The sequence below is a fragment of the Haematobia irritans genome, chromosome 4 (genome assembly GCF_050003625.1).
Source record: "Haematobia irritans isolate KBUSLIRL chromosome 4, ASM5000362v1, whole genome shotgun sequence".
Lineage (NCBI taxonomy): Eukaryota > Metazoa > Arthropoda > Insecta > Diptera > Muscidae > Haematobia > Haematobia irritans.
Genome location: NC_134400.1, coordinates 178341614 through 178359453, shown reverse-complemented (window position 1 = coordinate 178359453; position 17840 = coordinate 178341614). Strand labels below are relative to the sequence as shown.

The 17840-nt window shown below is 33.8% G+C and overlaps 1 protein-coding gene across 3 annotated transcripts in view; it reads left to right on the top strand.

The window, feature by feature from the left end:
- LOC142233761 (uncharacterized) overlaps positions 1-17840 on the top strand; it is a 175365-nt gene that overhangs the window by 137887 nt on the left and 19638 nt on the right. For all 3 annotated transcript variants that reach the window (XM_075304787.1, XM_075304788.1, XM_075304786.1), the window contains exon 2: positions 4392-4534. In XM_075304787.1, coding sequence (XP_075160902.1) covers positions 4439-4534 — 96 coding nt within the window. In that variant the 5' untranslated portion in view covers positions 4392-4438. The remainder of the gene's footprint in view (positions 1-4391; positions 4535-17840) is intronic.

Below are 17840 nucleotides of genomic sequence, written 5' to 3'. Positions count from 1 at the left end.
ATTCAACCAGAAATGAGCCTCATCGCTGAACAAAATTTGTCGATAAAAAAGCGGATTTTCTGCCACTGATTTTGGTAATAAAATTCAATGATTTGCAAGCGTTGCTCGTTAGTAAGTCTATTCATGATGAAATGTCAAAGCATACTGAGCATCTTTCTCTTTGACACCATGTCTGAAATCCCACGTGATCTGTCAAATTCTAATGCATGAAAATCCTAACCTCAAAAGAATCACCCTTTATAAAGAAGTCTATAGATAATTACAAATCTATATGAACCAACACAGAAAAAACGAGTAAGTAAAGTCTAAAGTCGGGCGGGGCCGACTATATTATACCCTTCACCATTATGTAGACCAACGTTTGTCAACTTGTTCAACTTCTTCAAATTTGTTGGGAGTTATTATCAAAATGTATATTCCTATATACAAATATTTATATCTGAAACGATTTGGAGACAATTTTTTGTACTTCTACAAAATCGCTAGCATTAAAAATTAAATCGGCTAACACCCTGGAATGAAACATATACATATGTATTCGAGATATAGGACAATTTGAGTAATATTTAAAATTTTTGCTACTCAGCAGTGGCGATTTTACAAGGATAGTGGTCAAATCTCGCCAAGATATGTGGTACACCCAGAGAAGGAATATGATCACCTCAAACATATTTCAAGAGCAAAATGTTATTTTTGGATGGTGACCATGTAACATGTTCAATGCAACCATGTTATTTTCTCGGAAATTATGTATCTGTTTTCGGACAGCATGTTATGTTTGCAGAAAAAACAATATTTTTGCGACAAACATGTTACATGGTCACCATCCAAAAATAATATTTTGCTCTTGAAACATTTTTGAGGTGATCATATTCCTTCTCTGGGTGTACATTGTGGGTTGTGATATATTATTTGGCCAATTCGGGTGATATTTCCACAAGTCGGAGCTTTATTTAAAATTCGACCATTCTGTGGAAAGTTTGGCATTACAGTGCGTAGAATATGACTACGATATGGGGAAATCATCACAGAATTTTGTGTAAAATGTGGGTATTTTGGCCATATTAGATCAAGATGGCACACTTAAATAGCATATTAATTGTATTCTCTGTGCAAACTATCGAGTCAATTGGAGGAAATTCCCATCGAAAATGGGTCTAAAATATGAAACATTCTACCATATTTACCCTACTCTGGCGTATATATATGGGAGCTATATCTAAATATGAACCGATTTTGACCAAATTTGACATGCATAGTTAGAATAATAATGGGATAATAAGTTTGGCCTCCGTGATCATATGGGTGTAAATCGGGCGAAAGATATATATGGGAGCTATATCTAAATCTGAACCGATTTCAACCAAATTTGGCACACTTAACGATACTATTAAACGTACTCCTTATACAAAATTTGAAGCAACTCAGGGCAAAACTGTGGCTTTTGAAGCCATATAAGTGCAAATCGGACAAAAGATATATATGGGAGCTATATCTAAATCTGAACCGATTTCAACCAAATTCAGCACTATTAACAATACTATTAAACGTACTCCTTGTGCAAAATTTGAAGCAAATCAGAATAAAACTCTGGCTTTTTTGCCATATAGGTAAAAATCAGACAAAAAATATATATGGGAGCTATATCTAAATCTGAACCGATTTCATCTAAATCTGAACCGAAATTTGGTATACATAATGATGCTATTAAACGTACTCCTTGTGCAAAATTTGAAGCAAATCAGAATAAAAAAATCAGATGTGGCTGATATTTTGCATATCTTACGAAAGCCCCAAAATATTTGGCTGCCCGAAAATTTGAGAAAATACGTTTATAAATACGTCAATTATGACCAGATCGGTGATAAATATATATGGCAGCTATATCTAAATCTGAACTGATTTTTTTTAAAAATCGATAGCGATTGTCTTTGAGCCAATGTAAACCACTGTGCCAAATTTGAGGACGATCAGATTTAAACTGCGTGCTGTATTTTGCACACAAAATTACATATACAGACAGACGGACATCACTAAATCGACTCAGAATTTAATTCTAGGACGATCGGTATACTAAACGAAGGGTCTCAGACTTTTCCTTCTTGGCGTTACATACAAATGCACAAACTTATTATACCCTGTACCACAGTAGTGATGAAGGGTATAAATATCACAAACAATTTTTCAATTAAAATTTTAATTTATTTTTTAAAAAATATTTAAATAATTGGTTCAAAAAAATCTTTAATTGAAACAAAAATCAATCACAAAAGATAATTATATCAATTAATGTTTCAATTGGAACAATAATTGACTTTGGTGATTGATACACACAAACATTTTTTTTCTGATTCAATCACGAAATTAATTGATCCAATTAGTTTTTTAATTTAAATGTCTTCAATTACGAAAATGATAGTATCAATCACAGTTTTAATTGGACATTAAAAAATTCTTGATTAAAAATTTATTGATTTCATTGGCAACTTTCAATAAATTTTTAATTGATTCAATCAAAAATTTTATTGATGTTGGTTGCGATATTCAATTTTTTTTTTATAAAAACGTAACTATTTTCATTTAAGTTCTTCACTGACTAAGTGTTTTTAGTTTGATAAAAAAAGAAATTTTTTTGAAACAAAATTTATAGTTAAAAATAACAAAAATCCATCACATTGTTTATTGACTTAGTGTTCCGAGTTTGATGAAAATGTTAATTGTATCAATTAATTTTTTAACTAAAAATTTTCAATCATTGACTTAATTAACTTAAGGTTTCTATCTTGATTAAAAAGTTAATTGTATCAATTGATTTATTAATTGAAAAAAATGTTCAACTTCAACCAACTTTTTAATTGGAAATATTTTGGTGATATTTTTTCTGTGTACTATCATTTCTGTCATTGAAGAAATTTCAATTAAAAACAAAAAAAATTCTGTGAATATTTGCGTGGTAATTAGAGAGTTAGAAGTTAAATTTGGGGGTCGGATTATCTGGGACTATATATAATTATAAAGGTCATAGACTTTCCCCAGAGGCTCCGCACTCCAAATCGGGGGGTCGGATTTTATGGGTTCAGTATATAATTATGGACCATATGAACCAATGATTGCATAGACAACCATGCAATGTTTGCATAGTCCGGATCGGATGAAATTTGCTCCTCTAACAGGGTCCGCCAGCATAATGTGCATAAAATCGATTATCTAATTCAAATTTTAGAAAATTCTGAATTATTTTGTGGGATTTAGGAATCTAGAAAATATCTTTCTGATATACTCAAAGATATTATAACTTGACCTTATTGCGGTTTGTAGCAGAAAGTTGAGATAAATTACAATTAGTAGATTTTAAATATGTTAAATTTTTTCTAACTTGAAAATAAATTGTTTTATTTGAATGATGGATCGAACAGGCATTTAAAATTGGAAATTTATTTGGTTTGACTTTGCCAGCAATATTTATTGCAAGGAAATACTCATATCCATAGAAATCATCATGCCAAATAATTTGCTTCTTTGAACTTTGTACTGTACAAAATAAAACTTTTACCCCATACTTATTTGCAAGTCTGTAATTACATGAAGTTAATGTTGTTTATATTCTTTAATTAATGTAATAATCAATTTGATGGGTTATAGAACAATTTCGAGAAGAGAAAAGTATTTTCATACCCCGCAAGCATATCGTATGAAATGTGCACTTCCAGGAAGCTCCGATATGGACCAATTAAAAAAAATTATTAACGTCAAGGAAATTTCATCTCATATTGGAGAAATTATAACTAAAACATAATGAGTTTCATTACCTAAAATAAAATGTCTTTAGTGCTCTTGAGGGTTCACTTTTGTTTTAGAGTAGATATTCATCCCTGGTGTCTTTTTTGAGTTGACTAGAATTATCTTTATCTTATCTTGATTTTAAGAAAAATAAAATCAAAATAACATCTCCTAATTTTAACTATTTTACGATTCCGTGAAATTGTTTGTAAATAATTTTTTTTAATCAATTTCTTATGTAAAAGTTTTAAAATAAATCATAGTGACAGTCACATTTGGATTGTGTTCATAAAAGCAAAATAATGATGTCTTCCAACATTTGTGTCTTGGTTTCGTAAAACTTAGGGGGTACTCTTTTTTAAAATTTCTTTAAATTCTCATGTTGGGGTTTCAATTCTATTTCGTATATTATTCCTACAATATTTGTATTATTGTTATGAATTCCTAACCAATGTTAGGCTTCTATTAGTTTCAATTAACTTCTGCATTCATAAAATAAATTGTATTAATTACATTAAGTGTCTATGTCTGTGCTTACAATGTCTTAATGATTCAATATATTTTAACTGATTTAATTTAAAAGAAATTGATATTTGATTCTTTCATTTCAGGATCCAATTGAATTCAAACCGTTTTCTGGGAATACTGGCAAAGCAAAATGTTAATAAAATTCCGGTATAAAACATTTGGATTTCAACGGATTCGTTTCAATGCCACCAGCTGTCTGGTAAATGTGTTGCTGTTAGTGGCCCAGGTTTGTTTGTTTATAATTATTCGATTAACTCATATTATGTTAGCATTTGGATGAAGCGCAATATTGTAATTAATTTTGATTTGTTTGTTTTAGTCAATGTAATTGCGTTTTGGTAACATTTAACTTAAATTTGTATAAGGTGTAATTAAGTTAGTTAAAAATGATTATAATCAAACTGGAGGTTGGCATGACATGTATTGAATAGGCATGTCGAAACATTTATATAAAGAGGCCAAGAACGAAAAGGGCCAACTGCTCATAGTCGTGATTTAGTTCACTTATAGTTATAGTTTAAACAACGTAAATACCCAACACCATGAATCATATATAATAGTTTCCTCTTGTAGGGGAGTTATTGAAAATATATAGAATTTAAGCTGATGAAACACACTCTCTCAAGAATATTGTTTCAAATGATACGATTCCAGTAGCTAAATCTGATGGTCCAACATAAAGGCTCTACATTATTTGTAGAACAATTTTTATACCCTCCACCATAGGATGGGGGTATATTAACTTTGTCATTCCGTTTATAACACATCGAAATATTGCTCTAAGACCCCATAAAGTATATATATTCTGGGTCGTGGTTAAATTCAAAGCATATCCGTCCGTCCGTCTGTTGAAATCACGCAAACTTCCGAACGAAACAAGCTATCGACTTGAAACTTTGCACAAGTAGTTGTTATTGATGTAGGTCGTATGGTATTGCAAATGGGCCATATCGGTCCACTTTTACGTATAGCCCCCATATAAACGGACCCCCAAATTTGGCTTGCGAATCCTCTAAGAGAAGCAAATTTCATCCGATTCGGCTGAAATTTGGTACATGGTGTTAATATATGGTCTCTAATGACGATGCAAAAATTGGTCCACATCGGTCCATAATTATATATAGCCCCCATATAAACCGATCACCAGATTTGACCTCCGGAGCCTCTTGGAAGACCAAAATTCATCTGATTCAGCTGAAATTTGGTACATGGTGTTAATATATGGTCTCTAATCACCATGCAAAAATTGGTCCACATCGGTCCATAATTATATATAGCCCCCATATAAACCGATCACCAGATTTGACCTCCCGAGCCTCTTGGAAGACCAAAATTCATCTGATTCAGTTGAAATTTGGTACGTGGTGTTAATATATGGTCTCTAATCACCATGCAAAAAGTGGTCCACATCGGTCCATAATTATATATAGCCCCCATATAAACCGATCACCAGATTTGACCTCCGGAGCCTCTTGGAAGACCACAATTCATCTGATTCAGTTGAAATTTGGGACGTGGTGTTAATATATGGCCTCAAACACCCATGCAAAAATATACAATTATGAGTCGATATGTACAAATTTTTGTGTGATTGGGGATCCGTTTACCTGAGTGCTATATATAACTATAGACCGATATGGACCTAGTTAGGCATGGTTGTTAGCGGCCATATACTAGCAAAATGTACCAAATCTCAACTAAATCGGATGAAATTGGCTCCTCCAAGAGGCTCCAAAACCTAATCTGGGGATCGGTTTATATGGGTGCTATAAGTGATTATGGACCGATATGGACCAATCTTGGCATGGTTGTTAGATACTATATACGTACACCACATACCAAATTTCAACCGAATCGGATGAATTTTTTCACCTCCAAGAGGCTCCGGGGGTCAAATTGGGGATCGGTTTATATGGGGATTATATATATTTATGGACCGATATGGACCAATTTTTGCATACTTGTTAGAGACCATATAAAAACACGACGTACTAAATTTCAACCAGATCGGATGAAATTGGCATCTCTAAAAGGTTCCGCAAGCCACATCTGCGGGTCGGTTTATATGGAGGCTATACGTAAAAGTGATCCAATATGGCCCATTTGCAATACCATCCGACCTACATCAATAAGAACTACTTATGCCAAGTTTCACGTCGATAGGTTGTTTCGTTCGGAAGTTAGCGTGATTTCAACAGACGGACGGACATGCTTAGATCGACTCTGAATCACCACGCCCCATATACTTTATGGGATCTTAGAGCAATATTTCGATATGTTACAAACGGAATGACAAAGTTAATATACTCCCCATCCTATGGTGGAGGGACTAAAAAGTTTTTCAGCGGTACATGTTCCCCTCTCAGTAATGCTGGTGACCTTTCTGAGTGTTTCAAAGCTTCTCTAAGTGGTTTCACCGTATAGGGAAAATGCCGTTCGGACTTGGCTATAAAAAGGAGGTACGTTATCATTGAGCTAAATATAGCATCGGGCAGCACTCATTGGTAAGAGAGAAATTCGCCGCTTGTGGTATCACAATGCACCGAAAAAAGTAGTTTAACTAACGCTAATTTTAACTTATTTGTATTGTAAAAAAAATTATTTGTTTGTAGTTAAATTTTATTATTTCCACAATCCAATGAAATTTTCCTTTTATTAAGTACGTCTAAAATATTTTAAGAACTAAACCTGAGTATAAAGATCAATGACCATACACATTAGATCAATATGAACTAAACCAGAAGAACATTTTCATACGATTCCCAAAATGGTAAGAATGAACTACTTTATGGTTAAAATGGTCATGATTTGGCGCCAAAGATTTGTTTCTTTACTTTTATTTAACTTTTTCTTCTATGAAAGGGTCTAATTTCGTGAATTGGAAATGTGAAGCGAATTTTAGTTCAATTTTCGCACGAGCTAGTTAATTCTTCCTATAAAACAGTTTATGTTTTTTCTGTGTGGACTGATTAGTCTAAGGGAGCCTAAAATAATGGGTTGTCAAACATACCTAACATAACCTTCCTTTGAACTACGAAATTTTATTTAACAAGGGGAAAGAATTAATTATATGTAATAAGTTTTTTTATTGCTCGAAAAACATTTATTTATTTTTGTAATGTATGCATTTGTAATGAAGCTTAGTTACAATTTTCCAAAATTAAAATTTTTCTTCCTGGTGTGTCGTTTATTTTTTGAGTGAGATATGAAGGAAAGATGAAATTATCCCGAAATTCCAAATAAAAACTTTTTAAAATTAACCTTTACTAAATTGTTTTCAAATTTTGTTAACTTTTATCATAAGAATTTACAGAAATGGTTGTTTTCCTAAAATTTCGTTTGGGAGGGAATAATTATTATTTTGCTTATATCTGTGTCGCTTAAGATACCATATATTCGCCTTACGGTATTCCCTTCAGTTATGGTGATTTAACCCTCTAATGCCTAAATTTTTTGCCAGCTGATTAAATATTAAATGTTAACGATACAAAATCAAGAAGACGAAACAAGAGAAATTTATACGGTAAATTCAGTATATGCTGCAAAGCCTCTAGATCAGTTTTAACTAAGAATTCTTTTAATTTTACCCATTTTTGTTGCATTAACATAAGGTGTGTTTTTTTTTGAAAAGCTTCCTGATTTAAGGAAGCCCGCCTGAAGGCGGGATTGGGCATTAGAGGATTAAACATATAAAGGGTCCCCTGTCCTATAAAATGTAATTTTTGGAAAAGACTACAGGGTAGGGTACAGTATAGTCGGGTTTAGTACCCGATAATTTTTAATAATTATGACAAATTTTTACTGGAAGTCATCATTCATTTACTCCAAAAAGAATTTAACAAAATTTTAGCAAAGAAAGTAAAATTCACTCTTACTCACTTGATATTTTAACTAGAGTTTTTTTTACAGGAAAAGTACGCAAATAGACCTATTGAAATAAAATTCCAAAAAGAATTTGACATAATTTTAGCAAAGAGAGTAAAATTCATTCTTACATACTTAAACATTTTAACTTGAGTTTTTTTTTTTACTGGAAAAGTACGCAAATAGACCTGTTGAAAGAAAACACCCAGAATTTTAGCCAGCATAATGTAAATGGAAAAAGACAAAATAGAACAGTAAATGATAATAATAGATGCAATAGAACCCCACGTAGCTGATGCAGAACGCTACATTGTCATAACAATCTTTCGGGTTCGTCGAATTATTACTGTTCACGTTTTACTCTCTGGAGTTTGGCGTAATGAATGAATGAATGTCGATATGAATGGAATGCGTAGTGCATATGAGCTCTAGCTGTATACATCAATGGTATCACCATTGAAACCATCTTGTGCCAAAAGCGTATGTTCAATTTCAAAGAGATCACTATGGTCACCATCATGATGATTATGTTACGTGCAGTAACAGAACTGAAGATGGATGGTAAAATCTTGCTCATCTGTTTACCCATAACTGTTGTTGAAATGTTGTAGAAAACATAATTTTTGCCTCATTTTCTTGGAATGTAAATCTTTCGCATTTGAATTCATGCTATGTATGGTTGGTCGTCATACGCAATATTAACTTCCGTTAGTTATAGAGGAACCATTGCATTCAATATCATCGGACCATCTGCTGTATCATCGTCGTTGTTGACGTCAGTGAATGAGGATATGAATGAAAAAGCGAAAAATCAAAAATAGAATCACTTAAGATTGGCCAATATTGGTTACGGTTCATGTGCCCTAACCTGACCAGTAAAATATCTGACAGACAGAGGAACCCATCTACTTATAACTAAGCAACCATTTGGCAGAGTAAATCCAATTTACCTTTCAATTGTAATGTTACCATAGTCGCCATTCATTTCCATTGATAGCACCATTCGTGAGGTGAATGATGCTATGCTAAGGCTTTATGTCGCAGCACCAACCATGAAGTTCTGATTAGATTGTTTTTTAATGTAAACTAGAGAAGAATTTGTTCATGTATTCTTATTAATCATCCTTACATAATTACTGTTCGAGAATGATCTTTATATTATCTGAAAACTCTGGGTTGTTTTTCAGGAATAAGTGAAAGGCTTATCATTGAGTATTTCTATTTTACCTATTCATTTTTATACCCTCCACCATATGATGGGGGTATATTAACTTTGTCATTCTGTTTGTAACACATCGATATATTGCTCTAAGACCCCATAAAGTATACACTGTTAGAAAAATATGTTTTTCATATGTTCCGATATAAACAAAATGTGTTTCGGGCACAATTTTAAAACAATATATTTAAGTGCAAACATGTAATGTTCCTAAAGTAACACTAAATGTTTGGGACATCTATATTAATATGTTAGAATATATTATGTTTGGGGCATGAATGTTTCATAAAAATCATATGTGTGAATGCAAACATATATACATTTACAAATTTCAACTAAACATACATATGTTGTGATATTTTATTCAAAGCGACAGAGAGAGTATAGAGAAAGAAATAGAGATGGAAACCGGAAGAGTTGACAAAAGATAACATAACACAGCGAAAGAATCAAAAGAGAACAATTTCTGTGAAACCGCTTGTATGTTGTTGCGGTAAACTGTTTTATGATAAGGCCAAAAATTTGATATGCTTAAGTCTAAATATTATTTAATTTGAATAAAGAGAATAGACATTCGGAACCAGGAGAATAGACATTTGAAAAACAAACAGCATATGTTTTCGCCTTGAGAGTAAAATTAAAAAAAATTATAAAAGTGAATAATTTCTTCAACATTATTTGTATTACAGAAAAAGGTGCCAAGAGCTAAAATATTTCGTGAAAGTGAAAATTACGAATATGTTAGGTAATGAGCACAATCGTCTTTGGGAAAAATTCTTCCAAGCAAATCATATTTTTGGGCTCAAAATGCTTCCAAACATATAATATGTTCACATAAAACAAACATATTAATGTTTCGGCAGTATCCAATAATATATGTGCTTCCTGCAAAATATGTTTGGAACATATGTTAAAGAAGCGATTTTTTTTGAGGGTGTATATATTCTGGGTCGTGGTGAAATTCTGAGTCGATCTGAGCATGTCCGTCCGTCCGTTCGTCTGTTGAAATCACGCTGACTTCCGAACGAAACAAGCTATCGACTTGAAACTTGGCACAAGTAGTTGTTATTGATCTAGGTCGAACGGTATTGCAAATGGGCCATATCGGTCCACTTTTACGCATAGCCCCCATATAAACGGACCCCCAAATTTGGCTTGCAGATCTTCTAAGAGAAGCAAATTTCATCCAATTCGGCTGAAATTTCGTACATAGTGTTAGTATATGGTCTCTAACAACCATACAAAAATTGGTCCACAACGGTCAATAAGTATATATAGCCCCGATATAAACCGATCCCCCGATTTGGCTTGCGGAGCCTCTAAGAGAAACAAATTTCATCCGATCCAGCTGAAATTTGGTACATGGTGTTAGTATATGGTATCCAACAATCATGCAGGAATTGGTTCATATCAGTCCCTAATTATATATAGCCCCTATTTAAACCGATCCCCAGATATGACCTCCGGTGTCTTTTGGAGAAGCAAAATTCATCCGATATAGTGGAAATTTGGTACTTGGTGGTAGTCTATGATATTTAACAACCATGCCAAAAGTGGTCCATATCCGTCCATAATCATATACCGATCCCGAGATTTGGTTTTGGAGCCTCTTGGAGGAACAAATTTCATCCGTGTCAGATGAAATTTGGTACATTGTGCTAGTATATGGCCGTTAGGTTAGGTTAAGTTAGGTTAGGTGGCAGCCCGATGTATCAGGCTCACTTAGGCTATTCAGTCCATTGTGATACCACATTGGTGAACTTCTCTCTTATCACTGAGTGCTGTCCGATTCCATGTTAAGCTCAATGACAAGGGACCTCCTTTTTATAGCCGAGTCCGAACGGCGTTCCACATTGCAGTGAAACCACTTAGATAAGCTTTGAAACGCTCTGAAATGTCACCAGCATTACTGAGGTGGGATAATCCACCGCTGAAAAACTTTTTGGTGTTCGGTCGAAGCAGGAATCGAACCCACGACCTTGTGTATGCAAGGCGGGCATGCTAACCATTGCACCACGGTGGCTCTCACGGTGGCTCCCGTTAACAACCATGCCTAACTAGGTCCATATAGGTCTATAGTTATATATAGCCCTCAGATATAGTTATATATAGCCATCGATCCCAAATCACACAAAAATTGGTACATATCAAGTTCATAATTGTATATAGCCCCCATATAAGCGACCCCCCATATTTCAATTCTGGCTCTCTACGTATCGATTCTTAATTATTTGTTGACTTACCTATACATACATTTTTTGTCTAATATATATACCACGCATGGAAAAACTCTCAATTTAGAAAAAGATGTTAAGAAGTTTTAAGATACCACAAACCAATCAATTCGATTGTGGATGACAGTCTTTCGTAGAAGTTTCTACCCAATCCATGGAGGAGGGTACATATTTAAGATTCGGCCTGGCCGAACTTACGGCCGTATATACTTGTCTGGTTATAACTTAGTACATTGTTGGCAAGGGTATAATATAGTCGGCCCCGCCCGACTTTAGATTTTACTTACTTGTTTTGAGTGCATTTTGAAATTACATACGATTGTAACTACACAGAAAAACAGTAATCTGTTTTATTGATAAATGGTTTTAAAATAAGTTTGAGAACCAATAACTTTTGTTGGAAAACCTATAACAAAATTTGTTAATTTTCCTGCAACAAACTAATTTGTATTTTTAATAACCATTATTACAAAAGAGTTGTTAGCAATCGTTACCATCAGAAGGCAACAAATAATTTGTGTTCTCAATAACATAATTTGTAAGTAATTTGTTGAGTACAAAATATTCAAAAATAACATTTTGCTCTTGAAACATGTTTGAGGTGATCATATTCTTTCTCTGGGTGCAGTCATTGAACTTTATACCCACACTTAATTCATAAAATGGTAGAGACATACTTAAAAAAAGAAGATTTAATTAAGTTGTGGAAAATTTCGAAAAAAATAAAAAATTTAACTACAAACAAATAATTTTTTGTAAACAAATAAGTTAAATTAAGAATTAGTATTACTACGGAATTTTTTTCTGTGTGATGCCTCGGAGTTGTGAGTGGCCGATTGCATTAATTTTAAAAATTAATACGCAGGATATGAAAGTGTAAAATTAGTGGGAAGTTCAAAAAATCGGCAACTCAAAACTCTACTTGGATTAAATGTATTACAACGGATCAAGTGTATTACAAATCGTTTCTGTATCCCTAACATATTCAGCTTCAAGCATATATATATTTTCAGGATAGGTCCAAGCAAACTGATGTTTATATTGTTCAAACACGGGAGCCACCGTGGTGCAATGGTTAGCATGTCCGCCTTGCATACACAAGGTCGTGGGTTCGATTCCTGCTTCGACCGAACACCAACAAGTTTTTCAGCGGTGGATTATCTCACCTCAGTAATGCTGGTGACATTTCTGAGTGTTTCAAAGCTTCTCTAAGTGGTTTCACTGCAATGTTGAACGCCGTTCGGACTCGGCTATAAAAAGGAGGTCCCTTGTCATTGAGCTTAACATGGAATCGGGCAGCACTCAGTGATAAGAGAGAAGTTCACCAATGTGGTATCACATTGGACTGAATAGTCTAAGTGAGCCTGATACATCGGGCTGCCACCTAACCTAACCTAACCATTGTTCAAACATATTACGTTTCACCTTAGGCATACACAGGTGGAAAAAAACTTTTAATGACATTTTCTTTGTGTGTATATATTTCTAAAGCCCCAATTGGTTACTTCCATTTTTTTACTTGCAGCATAATCTCTCGGTCTCTCTTTCTAAACACATTTATATTTATAGGCAATATCTAAATTTATATATGTTTTCCATCCACATTTAAAAAAATGTTATGTCCCAAACATAATATGTTCTAACTTATTAACATATATGTTGCAAACATGCTATGCTAATTTATGAACATTATATGCTTGCACCAAAAATAGTGTGCTAAAATTTTTAGTTCCAAACATGTAATTTTTACACCAAAACATATGAAAAACAGTCTTTTTCGTCCGTGTATACAGAACGACAGCTTTAAATTATAGGACAATTTTATCCTGTTTAAAAACATTTATGCTCTACGTGGTCCGATATGTTACAACTCCATCGCATGTAGCATATTTTCTTTGCAAGTTTTCTACATTACAACTCTTAAGGAACGTTTATCATTTTGCAAAATGGTTTAATTGCCTCTACCATTTTGCTAATTTGTGGAAACTTGAAAACAAAAGACTTAAGCAACAAACACGATATTATCAATTATCATAAATTGTTGCGAATGATTTTTATTTTGCACCACACTATACAAAACACATCATATTTGCGTATGAAACTGAAATATCTTAAATGCGTACTACAATTGCATCAAAACAAACGCAATAACCATAATAATCCATAAACAGACAAATCGCACTAAAAAACTAAGCTAATGAGGCATTGTCTCATCACCGCAACTGGGGACTGGTTGGGTAAAGTATTTCAATAGGGGGAGGCATAGAAATAAAGCAACATTTTATAATGACTTTTTTTGTGAGACAAAAGAGACAATAAGTCAGAATACCAGACATTCAAACAAAACTCTTAAGTTTCTGTGTGAAATCAACAATCAACTGATGCCAGCTAAAAATTGGTCATGCGGAAATATTGCACGTGAAACGCGTGAAAATTCCGTTTGAAAAAAAAAGAAACAAAACAAACATGATTTTGTTATTATGTATTCCGTTCTAACTTGTATATGTTATGTCATGAAAGCATGGATACATTCAAAAGTGAGAAAAATCTTGAGTCAAACGATACCCTACACTTAATGCCGTAATACAAAAATTAAGTACTAAATTGTTTTGATATATCTATATAAGTTTCCATAGAGAAGGACACGTATGGAAAACCATACATTGGGCGGTATTGCAAATGGGTCATATCGGTCAACTTTTACGTATAGCCCCCATGTAAACGGATCCCCAAATTTGGCTTGCGATTGCCCTAAGAGAAGCAAATTTCATCCGATCCGGCTGAAATTTGGTACATGGTGTTAGTATATGGTTTCTAACAACCATGCAAAAATTGGTCCACATCGGTCCATAATTACATATAGCCCCCATATAAACCGATCCCCCGATTTGGCTTGCGGAGCCTCTAAGAAAACCAAATTTCATCCGATCCGGCTGAAATTTGGTACATGGTGTTAGTATATGGTCTCTAACAACCATGCAAAAATTGGTCCACATCGGTCCATAATTATATATAGCCCCATATAAACCGATCCCCCGATTTGGCTTGCAGAGCCTCTAAGAGAAGCAAATTTCATCCGATCCGCCTGAAATTTAGTACATTGTATTGGTATATGTTCTCTAATGACCATGCAAAAATTGGTCCACATCGGTCCATAATTATATATAGCCCCCATATAAACCGATCCCCCGATTTGGCTTGCGGAGCCTCTAAGAAACGAAAATTTCATTCGATCCGGCTGAAATTTGGTACATGGTGTTGGTATACGTTCTCTAATGACCATGCAAAAATTGGTCCATATCGGTCCATAATTATATATAGCCCCCATATAAATCGATTCCCAGATTTGTCCTCCGGAGCCTCTTGGAGGAGCAAAATTCATCCGATCCGATTGAAATTTGCAACGTGGTGTTAGTATAAGGCCGCTAATATCCATGCCAAAATTGGTCCATATCGGTCTATAGTTATATATAGCCGATCCCCAATCACACAAAAATTGGTCCATATCGGTTCATATTCATGGTTGCCACTCGAGCCAAAAATAATCTACCAAAATTTTATTTTTATGGAAAACATTGTCAAAATGTTATTTCTATAGAAAATTTTTTCAAAAATTTATTTCTATAGAAAATTTTGTAAAAATTGTACTTCTATTGAAAATTTTGTAAAAATTTTATTTCTATAAAAAATGTTGTCAAAATTTTATTTCTATAGAAAATTTTGTCAAAATTTTATTCCTATAGAAAATTTTCTCCAAATTTTTATTTCTATAGAAAATTTTTTCCATATTTTACTTCTATAGAAAATGTTGTCAAAATTTTATTTTGTCAAAATTTTATTTCTATAGAAACTTTAAACTTAATTATATACGTATTTAATCGGCCTTTTTATACCCTCCACCATAGGATGGGGGTATATTAACTTTGTCATTCCGTTTGTAACACATCGAAATATTGCTCTAAGACCCCATAAAGTATATATATTCTGGGTCGTGGTGAAATTCTGAGTCGATCTAAGCATGTCCGTCCGTCCGTCCGTCTGTCCGTCCGTCTGTCCGTCCGTCTGTGGAAATCACTCTAACTTCCGAACGAAACTAGCTATCGACTTGAAACTTGGCACAAGTAGTTGTTATTGATGTAGGTCGGATGGTATTGAAAATGGGCCATATCGGCCCACGTTTACGCATAGGCCCCATATAAACCGATCCCCAGATTTGACCTCCGGAGACTTTTGGAGGGGCAAAATTCATCCGATCCGGTTGAAATTTGGTACGTGGTCTAAGTATACGGTCTCTAACAACCATGCAAAAATTGGTCCATATCGGTCCATAATTATATATAGCCCCCATATAAACCGATTCCCAGATTTGACCTCCGGAGCCTCTTGGAGGGGCAAAATTCATCCGATCCGGTTGAAATTTGGTACCTGATGTTAGTATACGGTCTCTAACAACCATGAAAAAATTTGTCCATATCGGTCCAAAAATATATATAGCTCCCATATAAACCGATCCCCAGATTTGACCTCCGGAGCCTCTTGGAGGAGCAAACTTCACCCTACCCGATTGAAATTTGGTACGTGGTGTTAGTATATGGTCTCTAACAACCATGCATAAACTGGTCCATATCGGTCCATAATTATATATAGCTCCCATATAAACCGATCCCCAGATTTGACCTCCGGAGCCTCTTGGAGGGGTAAAATTCATCCGATCCGTTTGAAATTGGGTACCTGATGTTAGTATACGGTCTCTAACAAGCATGCAAAAATTGGTCCATATCGGTCCATAATTATATATAGCTCCCATATAAACCGATCCCCAGATTTGAACTCTGGAGCCTCTTGGATGAGCAAAATTCATCCGATCCAATTGAAATTTAGTACGTGGTGTTAGTATATGGTCTCTAACAACCATGCAAAAATTGGTCCATATCGGTCCATAATTATATATAGCTCCCATATAAACCGATCCCCAGATTTGACCTCCGGAGCCTCTTGGAGGAGCAAAAGTCATCCGATGCGGTTGAAATTTGGTACATTTCGTTAGTATATGGCCTCTAACAGCCATGTAAAAATTGTCAAATTTTATTACTATAGAAAGTTTTGTCAAAATTTCATTTCTATAGAAAGTTTTGTAAAAAGTTTATTTCTATAGCAATGTTTGTCAACATTTTATTTCCATAGAAAATTTTGTCAAAATTTTATTTCTATAGAAAATTTTGTAAAAAATTTATTTCTGTAGAAAGTTTTGTCAACATTTTATTTCTATAGACAATTTTGTCAACATTTTATTTCTATAGAACATTTTGTCAACATTTTATTTCTATAGAAAATTTTGTCAACATTTTATTTCTATAGAAAATTTTGTCAACATTTTATTTCTATAGAAAATTTTGTCAAGTTTTTATTTCTATAGAAAATTTTGTCAAAATTTTATTTCTATAGAAAATTTTGTCAAACTGAATTATATACGTATTTAATCGGCCTTTTTTTTTTTGTTTAATATATACCCCTTATGGACTAACTTACAATTTAGAAGACAGTGTTAAAAAGTTTTACGATACCTTGCCATCGGCAAGTGTTATCGCAACCCAAGTAATTCGATTGTGGATGACAGCCTTTAGTAGAGGTTCCTACGCAATCCATGGTGGAGGGTACATAAGATTCGGCCTGGCCGAACTTACGGCCGTATATACTTGTTTAGTTTAATATATACTACGTATGGACTACCTTGTAATTTAGAAGACGGTGTTAGGAAGTTTTAAGATACCTTGCCATCGGCAAGTGTTACCGCAACCCAAGTAATTCGATTGTGGATGACAGTTTTCAGTAGAAGTTTCTACGCAATCCATGGTGGAGGGTACATAAGCTTCGGCCTGGTCGAACTTACGGCCGTATATACTTGTTGATTTTAGTTTGATTGAAACAAATAAAAATGTCACAATGTCTAAATGTAACACATTTAAAACAATATTTATGAATATCTATAGTATTCGCCCAAAAATATGAATATTTGTCAAATTAAGGCATAACAGCAAATAAAATGGTTACTGATCGCATTAAGGGGCTTGTGAGTATATTACAGTGCAAACATATATACCAAAAACTACTTTTGGTTTTTAAATATTCTTTGGGGAAAAAATTATAACATAAAATTTTTACAATTTGTTGTTCGTTAGAACCTGAAGTACAAAACTATAACAGGAGACATCGAC